The sequence below is a fragment of the Musca autumnalis genome, unplaced genomic scaffold (genome assembly GCF_047663935.1).
Source record: "Musca autumnalis isolate F117 unplaced genomic scaffold, ASM4766393v1 scaffold_4, whole genome shotgun sequence".
NCBI classification, from domain to species: domain Eukaryota; kingdom Metazoa; phylum Arthropoda; class Insecta; order Diptera; family Muscidae; genus Musca; species Musca autumnalis.
In genome coordinates this window covers 91,223,909-91,237,385 of record NW_027411977.1, presented here as the reverse complement: position 1 = coordinate 91,237,385, position 13,477 = coordinate 91,223,909, and the positions used below count along the sequence as shown (strand labels likewise).

At 35.1% G+C, this 13,477-nt stretch overlaps 1 protein-coding gene across 5 annotated transcripts in view; it reads right to left on the bottom strand.

Annotated features, from left to right (window-relative positions):
* The window catches only part of Ak1 (Adenylate kinase 1), a 53,630-nt gene that overhangs the window by 14,068 nt on the left and 26,085 nt on the right, over window positions 1–13,477 (bottom strand). For 2 of the 5 annotated variants that reach the window (XM_073980149.1, XM_073980147.1), the window contains exons 2-4: window positions 3,109–3,192; window positions 2,547–2,669; window positions 2,327–2,469 (exon numbers count right to left, since the gene is read on the bottom strand). In XM_073980149.1, the coding sequence (XP_073836250.1) occupies window positions 2,327–2,469; window positions 2,547–2,669; window positions 3,109–3,192 (350 nt within the window). Of the gene's footprint in view, window positions 1–2,326; window positions 2,470–2,546; window positions 2,670–3,108; window positions 3,193–4,084; window positions 4,205–13,477 lie in introns of those variants that run through there. The other 3 variants (XM_073980150.1, XM_073980151.1, XM_073980148.1) reach the window with 2 other exon arrangements.

The following is a 13,477-nucleotide window of genomic DNA, read 5'->3' as shown; positions in this document are numbered from 1 at the left end:
GTTGGAGGGCAAAATAACTCTCGAACAGGTCTGCCGATTCGGTCCAAAGTTTGGCCTTAGTAATATTTTGTCCAAACATAGTTTAAGTTCGAAGATAAGCCATACCGGTCCACTCCTTCAGGTACCTCCCCCACAAAAGTTCAAAAATGTTCGGAAAAATTGTGCGTACGATAACTCTTGAAGAGAGTGGCCGAATTGGACCATACTTTACACATCCTAATATATCTACCAGATATAGATCAGGTTCAAATATGGACTATATTTGTCCACTAGGGCTATAACCAAAAAAATACCACCACATAGCCGTGTAGAGCACGGAAAACTATTATGAAATACGGCGTCAATTTTTCTCTATCGCGAAAAAAGTTTCCGCACCGAATGCATTGAAGTTCAGTAATGCATTTTTTAATTTTAGCTGTTATGACAACATATTTGCTTTTATTTAAAATTTTTATTTTTTTGTAATCTAATTTAAAATCATCAAAGCGTTCTGGACCAATTTGTTCTCAACTCGCGCCATTTCGGAGCATGTTAGGAACTTTTGATATTTTTTGTACCTACCGGACAAAAGAATATGGGGCCATTTGCAACGAAGTCGCGAAAGTTACAGGCTGTTTTTGTTGACTTTGCCTGTGAGAATCGTATATGTTTTTTACAAAACGAGGGGAATTTTGTCCTAATAATGAAAACGCGTTTCTAAGATCGATTCGGTGAAAAAAGTTTCCGCGCCGACTGTAATTACTAAAACCCTTTTGATATTTTTTCTACTTATAATTTTAAATTTGCTTTGTTTGAATAAATATTCATAGAAAAAAATACAATTCTCACAGGCAAAGTCATTAAAAACTCTCTGTAACTTTCGCGAATTTGTTGCAAATGACACCATATTCTCTTGTCGAATAGGTACAATAAATATAAACATAAAATTCGCGAGTTTATAAAGAAAAAACAAAAATTGTAATAGTGTCAAAAATTCCTAAAATGCTCCGAAACGGCGCGATTTGAGAACAAATTGGTCCAGAACGCTTTGATAATGATTTTAAATTAGATTACAAAAAAATAAAAATTTTAATTAAAAGCAAATATGTTGTCATAACAGCTAAAATTAAAAAATGCATTACTGAACTTCAATGCATTTGGTGCGGAAACTTTTTTCGCGATAGAGAAAAATTGACGCCGTATTTTATAATAGTTTTCATGCTCTACATGGCTATGTGGTGGTATTTTTGATATTTGCAAAAAAGTGCAAAAAGTTATATCCCTATTGTCCACTCCATCCGGTACCTCCCACACAAAATTTCGGAAACATGTTCACTTTAAGACCTGCTTTCGAATCGCTTTGATTTTTGTTGAAGCAACTTGCATTCGCTGCCTCAATTGCGATGGTAAAAGTTGTTTATCCAAACTTAGTTTCATGGAGCAATACCGGTCCCCAACTTCCGATACTTTTCACCAATATTTAAAAAATGTCACTAAAATGTTAGGACGATATCACTTGAATGGGGCAACCAACTTGGTCCAAACTTTGGATCTCCTAATATTTCGTCAAAATTTAGTTTAACTTCTAAAATGGCCAACATCGGTCCTCCCTAAGGGTACCTCCCCCACAAAAGTTCAACATTTGTGTTAATTCCTAATCCACATTTTTGTCGGCAAGTTCAAATGTTGAAAAAGGGCCACAAAATTCTGAAAAGACTTTAAATACATTATATCTGTCCGTAGATGAAAGTTTCAATTCACATTGGCTGAGGGTATACCTCTGTCGGCAAAGCCGACTGACACTTTTTTACTTGTTTTTTTTGATGATTTTAGTCACATTTTTCTACCGAGTTGGTCGTTAATTGGATTTTTGTGTACCCGGAGATAGAAAACCTACTTGTCTAGCCCAATTTTGTGTTTTTCGGGGGTTTTTTTTGTCAACTATTCGAATAGAGATTGCTGTAATTTAATATTGTGTATTGCTAGGAGTTCAAAGGCTCAATTCGGAAATTTGTAAATATTAGTCCATGTTTTAGAAAGAACTACGATGACGCCCCATACGCGCTATTTTGAAGGGACTGTTATCCGTTTGGGATATACTACTCCTGCAATATGAGGAAGTGGTTAGTACTTTCATAAACGAAAGAAAACTAATTGTTTTTATTTACTTCAATACAGTTTGTGGTGGAGGGTATAAAATGTTCGGCCCGGCCGAACTTAACGCCTTTCTTACTTGTTCTAATATATATTTAATATAACCCCAACAAAGTATGATTTAGGTTATGTTGTTATCCCTAAAGATTTGTTATGTCAACGTTTTAATAAAACAATCTTCCAAACTACTTACCCATCGATGAGGAAACCCTTGGCACCATTAAGTCTTTCACGAATAGCTTTTTCCAATAGTCCCAAAACGTCATCGTTTGACACCAGTTTGCCTTCTTTCATGATGGCAGCCAATTCTTGACCTCTAGGTGAGCCGGAGGCTACCTATCATAAAACAACAACAAATCACAATAATTAACACCACTCCCTGCCCAATTAAACACATAATCGAAAAGACATACCTCTTCACGCAACAAATCACCACTGGACAAGTGGACGAAGCCATACTTTTCAACAATTTTGGCACATTGGGTACCCTTGCCACAGCCGGGACCGCCCAAAACCCAGATAATTGGTACACCAACCTAGAATTAAAAAGGGAAATGCAAAAAGGAATGTTAAATGGATTGAAGGATATAATTAGGTAATTATTATGTTTATATAGGGTACAATTAACGCATTTATGGCATTTAGCAGCTTTCAATTTAATGGAGCAACACTTGGTAGAGGCAATTTCATTCCTAAGCATAGCTGTTTGATTAGAGAGAGCGTTTGTAGATTAGTGTTCGTTTTAGTAGCCTTACAGAAATATTAAATCTTACTCTTGAAACATGCTTGAATTTAATTTTAATTTATTAGATGTTGATATTGTTTTTTGTTTGTTTTGCTTTTAAGGAGGGTTAGCCTGTTTACACCCATCACACATCCACACAATATTGAATGGAACAACTTCCCTACCCACCCACCACATGTAAAATGGAGTGTGGGTGGAATGGTCGGTTGCCACTTTGTTTTGGTACTTACACCAATTTGTTGTCTTCGCACTTCATCAGCTTTTTGTTTTTCATTGGCCTCCTTCTTCATGGCCATTTGGTGACACATGAACAACTGTTGTTGTACCCCAGGACAATTTATTGGGTATTTGTATTTGTTTTGTTTGTGTGAGAAAATGTCAATTCAAAACGTTGGGTAGCAGAAAATAGTAAAAAATATCATTTCAAACTTGATTTTATTTCGTTGTTTTTGTTGTTGTTATAAATGCTAATTCAAAGGGAGGAGGAGGTAGTCACATTTTAGTATGGAAAAGCATTTGTATTGTTAGTATACTTTGGCAAAGTTGCACGTTTTCGCTTTGACAGTTTTAACGCTCAAGATGTACAGTAGGTTGAAAATTACCATTCTGATTCAGTTGGAAATCTATTCAATTCAATTTGTTGCCTAAAGGCCTCGACACATAAGAAGCATGGCATTCTTGCTGAAGTCATATCTGATAAGAGACTAAAGACCTAGTTCGACATAATAAAAAGATTTCAGAATCACATTTGAATTAGGTCGAACTTGGTCTTTAGTCATTTACCAGATATGACTTAAGCAAGAATGCCATGCAACTTACATATGTGTCGAGGCCTTAAAATATTGAGGGTACCCTGAAGTAAGAAGTGGAACGAACATATACTCTTATCCGATTATGTTCTCCTTCATCTGGTCATATATAGCGGTGTATCTCAACTTAATTTCATTCATTTGATATTGTCTCATTCGTGGCTATATTTCCTATAGATTTACTCATATTTGGTATTTTGGCATCTACTAAGTTCAAAACAAGGACATGTTTAATGCATTTCAAAAGCATTTCCGTCCCTTTACCCTTTGCTACTAGCGCAGCAGCACAGAAGGTCAACCCGAACCATGGGTGTTACGTATGAATAATCAAGAATTATGTCATCACATAAAAAAAATCAACAAACAATCTGTCGAAAAAAACAAACAAAACACGCACCCATTCATATACCACCATCACCCCACACCTTAGCCGTGTTGGCCAAGATTTTCTTTTTTTAGAAAAAGTTTATTTTTTAAGTTTTGTCTACACCACTACCGCACAACACGAAAACAACAACAATTGGCACAAACATCCCATCCAACAAGCAAATAAAATACAATGTCAATTTCCCCTAGTTTTATTCGCCGTGAAAATGAAATGAAATTTCATTATGCTTGAAAATATTTTTTTCCGGCAAAGTGCCAAACATTTTTATTTCCTTTTCGCATTTTTTTTGTTTTTGGTTTTTTAGTGAAATTCATTGGTTGTCGTCGTTTGTGGCAAGTGGTTATTTGCGAAAAAATAGAATATATAGAAGAAGAAGCAAAACAAATTTATACATTGGCGTAGGTATTTGGTTTTTTTTTCCCGAGGGTCTTCTCAATAAAAATTTGGGGATATTTCATAAATTATCCAAATTTGTAAGGGCGATTATCGGTCCCTCTTAATGAAATATCACCTACGCCCGTGTTTTTACTGTAATTAATTGTTATTGTCTCTCACACAGTATATAGGATGAGGGGGAAATGTGTCGAAAAATCGTAGAAAGAACAACGCGCTAAATGTGTAAAACAATTTCGAACATCACAATCAAGACCTCGTAGCCTTCAAATTGAGGAATTTCTGTGTTATTGTCAAGATCAATTTATTACTCGTGTTGTATATTAGGACATTTCTCTTTTTTTTTTTTTGAAAATTATTGCTCGAATTAATGAAATTTTGAGATTTTACAAAATATTTATTTCAAATTATTGGCAATGTAAAGAACGCAATCTACACAATACAATACAAAATTCTGGATACACTGCACTCTGGGCCCAATGGCAGTTTTCTGAGGCAAACAGTCTATTTTTCATGTCATATATTTGAATAAGGTAATAATACCCTAGACAGACGGCAGCGTTAATTTGCATTAACTGCCTTAACTCAAATTAATCCGTGAATTATCCACATTCTTAATACCCTAAACAGGCGGCAGCGTTAATTTGCATTAAGTACTGCATTTAATTTTACCGGGACAGACGACAGTTTCTGCATTTACGAAACAGCTAATTGCTGGTAAACAACTGTTTTGTTGTTGTTTGCTATGTGAATTGTGTCTCTGAGCATGAATATGCTCTTCTCTCTTACATGAATATGGGCTCTCATCTACAGTATTGCCATATTGAAATACCTAAATTCAGTTTAAATTCACTTTGATTTTGTGCATTAAGAATGTGAATAATGCACGAATTAATTTGAATTAAGGCAGTTAATGCAAATTAACGCTGCCGTTTCATGAACGAATACAAAGCAACTGACGTTTCAGAAGTCAGCCATATATTTATCTGAACCGATCAGAACCAAATTTTCCGGATATGAGTCTAAATTGAACATGATCTGCCATATCAAATTTTAATGCCATCGAATGCGAATTGTAACCTTTGTTCGGCTTAAATATAAAATCTGTTTCATTCGAAAGCCATATCTATATCTGAACCGATTTCTACCAAAATTTGCAAATGCTCATTATAAAGATCGGAAAGAAATTTGAAAGTTCCAGCTGCTTCCAGTCACTTGTTGCCTCAAAAACTTGCCATTGGGCCCATAGTGCATTGCAAGAATATTACTTGGGTGGAATTTTTGGAACTTTAAGACCATTATTGAGATAAGTGTAGTATACAGAATAAAACTATGGCGTCGCACAGTGGTCAGAATCATTTTTCCTACTAAAAATTGTGTAACTATTGAACGGATAGAGATATTTTCATAATTTTTCATAACACAATTAGCTTTTTTATTTATTTTTATTTAATTGTTGTCTTATTAAGACGAAGGTCATTTATTTGTGAGATTTTTATTTTATTGAATTAATTGAGCTTTCATGACCAAAGAAGTTTTGTATTGAAAAATTGATATCTATCTATTTAAAAAATGTCCACTTGTGTGTGTCATCTACTTACAGAATTTTGAGGCTCTTTTTGAACATTTAAACTCTCCGACAAAAATGTGGATTAGGATTAAAGTTCAAAATATTGCGGAGGAGGTACTTGAAGGTATGGACCGACATAGTCCAATATGGAAGTTGATTTTATTTTGGGGTTCATATCTTTTAGATTGATATAGCTCCCACTTGGCACTTTAGTGGGTCATAGTATAAATTTTGGACTTGTCCACAGAAAACATAATGTCACTGTAAACGGGACCACAACGAACATCATCGGTATACATTTCCAAAGGATCTTCGAACAGACCCTAAACTGCACTTAGACATATATGTTGAACTTTTGTGGGGGAGGTACCCTAAGGAGAGAACCGATATCGACCATGTTAAAAGTTAAACTAAATTTGGACAAAATATTAGGAGATCAAAAGTTTGGACCCAATTCGCGCCGTTCAAGATATATCGTAAATGCCATTTTAGTGACAGTTTTAAAATATTGGGGGAAATACCGATATTGCCCATCTTCGAACTGAAAATAAGTTTGGACAAAATATGACGAAGACCAAATTTTGGACCATTTCGGTTGATCCGTTCGAGAATTATCTTGCGCTCCAACCACTACACATGGTGTCATAGGGGTTATTTGCACCTTTCAGGCTATTTTCTTAAGAAGTATGGACTTGCCTCTGAAAAATCTCTTGCCGTCGTAGAGGAGGCAGAGTATGCTAGTTGCTTCAACAGAAATCAAGTGATTCGAGTGCGGGCCTTAACTTAAAGTTAATTTATCCGAAATGTTGTGTGGGAAGTACCTGAAGGAGTGGACAAATATAGTTCAAACCTGATCTATATCTGATAGACATATTAGGATGTGTAAAGTATGGACAAAATCGGTCACCCCATTCAAGAGTTATCGTGCGCACAATTTTTCCGAACATTTTTGAACTTTTGTGGGGGAGGTATCTGAAGGAGTGGACCGATATGGGTTATCATCGAACTTAAATTAAGTTTAGACAAAATATTACTAAGGCCAAATTTTGGACCGAATCGGCAGATCCGTTCTAGAGTTACCTTGCGCTCCAACCACCTCACACGGTGTCATAGGGGTTTTTTACAACTATTTTGTCAGCAATTATGGACTTGCCCCTGATGAAAGTTGTACCGTCGTATGGGGGGCAGTGAATACAAGTTGCTACAGCAAAATCAAAGCGATTCGATAGTAGGTCCTAAACTGAACTTATCCGAAATTTTGTGTGGGATGTACCCGAAGGAGTGGACCGATTGAGTCCATATTGGAACCTCATCTAAGTAGGGTGGAAATTTCACGATGTGCAAAGTATGGACCAAATCGGTTTCTCCCTTCGAGAGCTATCGTTCGCAAAATTTGTCAGTACATATTGGAAATTTTGTGGGGGAGGTACCGGAGTGGATCGATATAACCCATCTTCGAACTTAAACTAACTTTGGACAAAATATTACGAAAGGCAAATTTTAGACAGAATCGGTTCATCCGTTCGTGCGTTCCAGCCAGACAAACATACAGACGGACGGGCATTGCTAAATCGATTCCAAATTGTCTGAAACGGATTTCGTCTAAAACCATTATTTCGATGAGGCACATTTTGCCAGGAGCTTTTATCTCAGGAAGTATGGACTTACGCTAGAAACAAATTGTACTGTTGCAATAAGGACCGTGAAAACAAATTTCAAAAATTTCTCAAATTTTGTGTGGGAGGTACATGAAGGACGGGAACGATATAGTCCATATTCCGACCTGATACATGGCGAGCAGAGAAGAGATATTGTAGCAGCAATCTGAAAATATATATTGTTGGTGCAACAACATATTTTGTGTCATTTGTTTCCTGACACAAAATATATGGTTGAAACAACAATATGTATTTTCAAATTTAAATGGTCTGTTTCTCTAAAACGATTCAAATTCAAATTCATTCGAATTAAATCCAAACTACGGTTGTTTTAAAAAAATTCTTGTTTGATTGAAAACAAAAATGAATCAAATATTTTTCAAAAAATAGAAGTTTGGTAGTAGTTCGAATGAATTTCTATTCGAATCGTTTTAGTAAAACAGGCCGTTAAAATACACTATTTTGCTTTTAGAATAGGATTGCTGCTACAATATCTCTTCTCTGCTTGTGTACAAAGTTTGCAGCAATCAGAAACTTCCTGTGACAATTATCTTGCGGATTTGCCATTTTAGTTGGTGCCTTCAGGGTTTCTTGGCCATTATCTCAGGAAGTATGAACTTCCCCCCAAAAAAATTACAGTAGTTAAGGGTGCCGCAAGAACAACCTGTTGAAAAAATTTCAAAATGATTTCAAATTTTGTGTGGGAGGTACTCGAAGGAGTGGACCTTAGGGTTATGACTTTTTACAACCTCGAATCCTGTATAATATGTCGATGTGTTTTTATCTAAGATTACATAAAATCTTAATTATAAAGTAATTCGATAAAAAAAGCTTCCGCACAAAAAGCTTTTAAAGTTTTTATTTTTCAGAACTTTTGAAAATTTTTTGAAGTCACTGTAAGCTGATATTTAACTGAAAACAAGGCATGGAGGGGTACACGACATAACCAAAATGACATAACCGTTTGTTTCTCACTAATTTTATCATCGTATTATATATAATTATATAATTTTATATTAAATATAACATTATTTTTTTTCTGTGAAATTACATAACAATTATGATGTTGCCTCTGCGCCATTAAGGCATAATTGAGGCGTGCTGGCAATCTGACACGATTCACAATATATATTTTAAAAATTAATTTGATAAAAGTTAACATTATATTAGTTTAGAAGCATCTCTAGCGTAGACAATATATATGTTTTTAAATTTCTTTTGAATATTGACAAGGAGTCACAATTCTTTAAATTAGTTGGCAAGTTGTTAAACAAATGGCTACCCATGTAGGTAATTCGCTGTTTAGTTGATTCCAATCTGCATCTCACAATACGCAAATTATTTCTATTTCTAGTATTAATAACAGTTAGATTTTTCTGAAATTTTATAGTGCGATAACCAATGTCATTTAAAGACTTAAAAACGTATATTAAGGTTTGATATTGGTACAAACCATGAACTGGTATAATTGTTTTGCAGATGTCACTGTATAGGCTTATGGTAGGGAAAGTAATTGGCAGTTTATATACACTTTTTAATGCTTTGTTTTGCATAATCTGCAACGCTTTTAAATTGCTTGAATTTTTTGCTCCATATATCGATGTTAGATAACTTATATGACTCTGGATGAGTGATTGGTATAATAGCAATTTACTCTTTATATCTAACACATACTGCATTTTGTATAATATCCCGAGTGCGGGTGCTACTTTATTTTTAATACTATTTATGTGCATATCCCAAGATAGGTTACTCTGCAGAGTAACACCCAAGTATTTGACATTATTTACCTCGTGCACTTCATTTCCATCAACAACAATGCTAAAAGAACTGTTATTATGATACGAAAGTGGTCTAAATCGTATTTCATATATAATATCAATTAAAAGTAGTTTGTGCGGGACATTTTTTAATATTTAAATGGAATAAAAGTTGTTCTAATCGTTAATAGGCAAAAGGAAATTCATTCTTGCAACAGGAAATAATTATTTTTGAGAAAAAAATTTTTTCGTATCATAGAATTTTTTCAGAAAAAAAATGTTCAAAGTGTTTTGTGCGGAACCTTTTTTTATAATAAATGCTCTGTTCCAGAACCTGCAAGAATCTACTATTTTTTACTAAGATAGCATTTTTGCCTTTATGTTATCGGAAAAAAAATAGTAAACATTAGTAGATTCTTGGAGTTCTGGAACAAACCAAAAATGGAATGAATGTTATTTTAGGCACTAATAGGCAAAAGTTCATTCATTTTCCTTACAGGAACTCATTTTTGAGAAAAAAATATCAAAAAGTCATAACCCAAGTAGACCTATACAATCCATATTCGAACCCGATCTATATCTAGAAATTTGGACCGAATCGATTGCTCCTTTCGAGAGATATGGTTCACAACATTTTACAGAAAAATTTTGAACATTTGTGGGGGAGGTAACCGAAGGTCGAACTTAAGTTTGGGCAAAATATTATGAAGTGCAAAATTTGGTTCGAATCGGTTGATCCGTTCGAGAGTTATCGTGCACACCAGCAAAACAGCCAGACTGACGGACATGGCTAAATCGATTTAAAATTGTCTGAAACGAATTTCGTCAAAACATACTAGACCCCATTATTTCGATGAATCACATTTTTGGTCGTATGAAGTGTACATACCCTCTTTAGCCTAAAGGATGAGGGTATAAAAATCAATTTAGAATAGAAGAGAAAAACTTTAACCAATATGTAGATGCGTTAGATACATTGGGCTAAGTCAAGCAGTTAAAAACCAACCAAGATAAACATGTTTCAAACGATCTACCGATCAATCTGCGTTTTCGTTGAATATCAACGTGGTATGAATCACAAGCTGTACCAGCTATATAACGACAGATTAACCGTTTCCAGTTACACATGAAAGGAAGATCAAGTTTACGATGTGGAAGACGAGATCGCTTTGGTATCGAAAATTAGGAAAGACAAAGTGATGAGCTGGAGGGTTTGCAAATAAACTCTTATAATATTCTGACAAATGACACTGATCACTTAACGTCACATCTGTATGTAAAAAAACATTATGTTTTGCTGGAAACCCAAACACAAAAAATTAAATGTATAATAAAATGTGGTTCATATACTTTTATTTTTCAATACTTTTACTTTAGTAAATACGAACCAAAAAGAATATTCTTGCCGCAATCATTTGGACAATTAAAATTAAATAATTTGTTTTAATGATTTTGCTTGTTGATTAATTGAAATTTCGAAACTAGAATATGTACAAATATCGTTTTCTAAACGAGAAAAACAATGTCGAAAAAATGTCGAAAAACACGATGAATGACCTTGATGATAAACAAAAGATGAAAAGAAATTCAACAAAAAAAAAAAAAAGACAAATAATTTTATTGGTTAATTTAATGACACAACAAAGATACATATATTAACGTGTTCGTAATAAGTATACATATATAAAGATGTTTCTTTTTGTTTCATTATTATAATGTGAACAAAAATATGCTTCTTATGTATGTATGTATTTAAATAAATCCACATGTTATATATGTACTCATTTGTACATATATTCTAAACCATTATGTGGGAGAAGGTAACATTTCTTTTTTAGCTATGGGGGAAAGTATTATACAAGAAATTGTCATTTCGACTCGATTTATAGAAGTATGTATATTAGGGTGACCCTAAATAAGGTGGATTTGTCCACCAAAAAATAATAGTTGTAATTAGAACCACAATGACTATCTCCGATGAAAATTTGAAAACAATCCTTGAACAGCCCTTAAACTGCACTTAAGAGAAAATTTTGAACTTTTGTGATAGGGGTACGAAAAGGATGGCCGATTTAACATCGGCCACAATATTATGATGTGCAGAGGTTGGACCGGTGTGTGACCTAGGGGTTCTATCTTATATCATTGGATCTCTCTTATTGGAAGACTCTTCAACTCCTCATGCAGATGATTCACTGATGACATTAGGAGGTACTCAGTTGTAGTTCACAGGGCGGCGTTCTGATCGGTTTGGATACTGATCCATCACGTTGCTCTTATGTTATCATACCACACAGGCGTCGCATAGATTACCACATGCCGACCAATCTTTGTCTGCATCCCAAATGCTGTCGGCAAGGGTCGCAGGTAGCTATGGCATGCGCGAATAACGTGCACATACTGTCGTATGTTACCCCAAGAATCTTGGGATAGTTAGTAATCGAAATTTTGTTGCCATCGACCACGACATTCAACTCTGTGCTCATCTCCGCATTCAATGTGGTGAACAGAGTGACCGTAGACATAGTGCCGCATATTTGCACATCCATCTCGTTAAAAAAGTGGTAAGATTGATTAAATAGGAGTTCATCCTTTCGCAAATGACAGGATCGTAAAATCATTCGCATACGTAACGATATCAATGTCTTATGGAGGGGGTAGAATATAGGAAAGGTAGATGTTAAACATTTCGGGAGAAATCACCCCACCTTGCGAAATTTCCTGTTTTACTCTACGGAAGTTCGGATCGCATGCTAATGATCGGATAGATATTTCTGATGCTGGGGAGGACTAAAGTCCCAAGAGACTTTGCTACGGGCGACAAATGCGAAATCGGTCTGTACGTTTCACCTTTGCTGGCACCTTAAAGGTCTTCTCTCTACTAGAGAATACCTTAAAAGGTCATCTGTCTTCTAGAGAATACCTTAAAAGGCGTTATGTCTACTAGAGAATATAGAAAAACTGTTCTGTCTACAAGAAAATACCTTAAAAGGTGCTCTGTCTACTAGAGAAGACCCTAAAAGTTCTTCTGTCTACTAGAGAATACAGAAAAGCTGTTCTGTCTATTAGAGAATACTTTAAAAGGTGTTCTGTCTACTAGAGAAGACCCTAAAAGGTCTTCTGCCTACTAAAGAATACTTTAAATGGTCCTCTGTCTACTAGAGAATATCTAAAAGGTTTTCTGTCTACTAGAGAAAACCTTAAAAGGTGTTCTGTCTGCTAGAGAAGACATTAAAAGGTCTTCTGTCTACTAGAGAATACCTTAGAAGGTCATCTGTCTACTAGAGAATACCTTAAAAGGTCTTCGGTTTGCTAGAGAACATATAAAAGGTCTTCTGTCTACTAGAGAATACCTTAAAAGGTCTTCGGTCTACTAGAGAATACCTTAGAAGGTCATCTGTCTACTAGAGAATACCTAAAAAGGTCTTCTGTCTAGGGAAATCCTTAAACGGTGTTCTGTCTACTAGAGAATACTTAAAAGATATTTTGTCTGTTAGAGAATATCTAAAAGGTCTTCTGTCTACTAAAGAATATCTTAAAAGTCATCTGTCTACTAGAGAATACCTTAAAAGGTCTTCCGTCTACTGCGGAAAACAGTTATTCTGTCTACTGGAAAATACCTACTATTCTCTAGTATTTGCTGACATCACCCTGTCCATTTTCCAGACATTAGCCACAATAAGGGTGGCTAGCGAACGGTTGAGAACTTCGGTATGTACTCAACTCACGGGTCCTCCAGCAGTTTCCAATGCAATTTGCATCTTTATCCATTGTAAATTGTGGTAGTTTCTCCTCAGCAGGAAGATATCTAATGTTGTTGTTGATTGATTTTAATTAATTTCTCGTTGGAATCAACTTAATGACCGTTTATTTTTGCAAGTGAAAAAGCAAAGCCGAAGATTCGAACCCACACAACCACCACTATGTGACGTGCATGTTTCGCCGTTGGTAGAGCGGCTCATCAGACATATCGGCTATGGAGTGGCTTCTCTGTCATCAAAGTTTCCCTTTTTTAAATGCA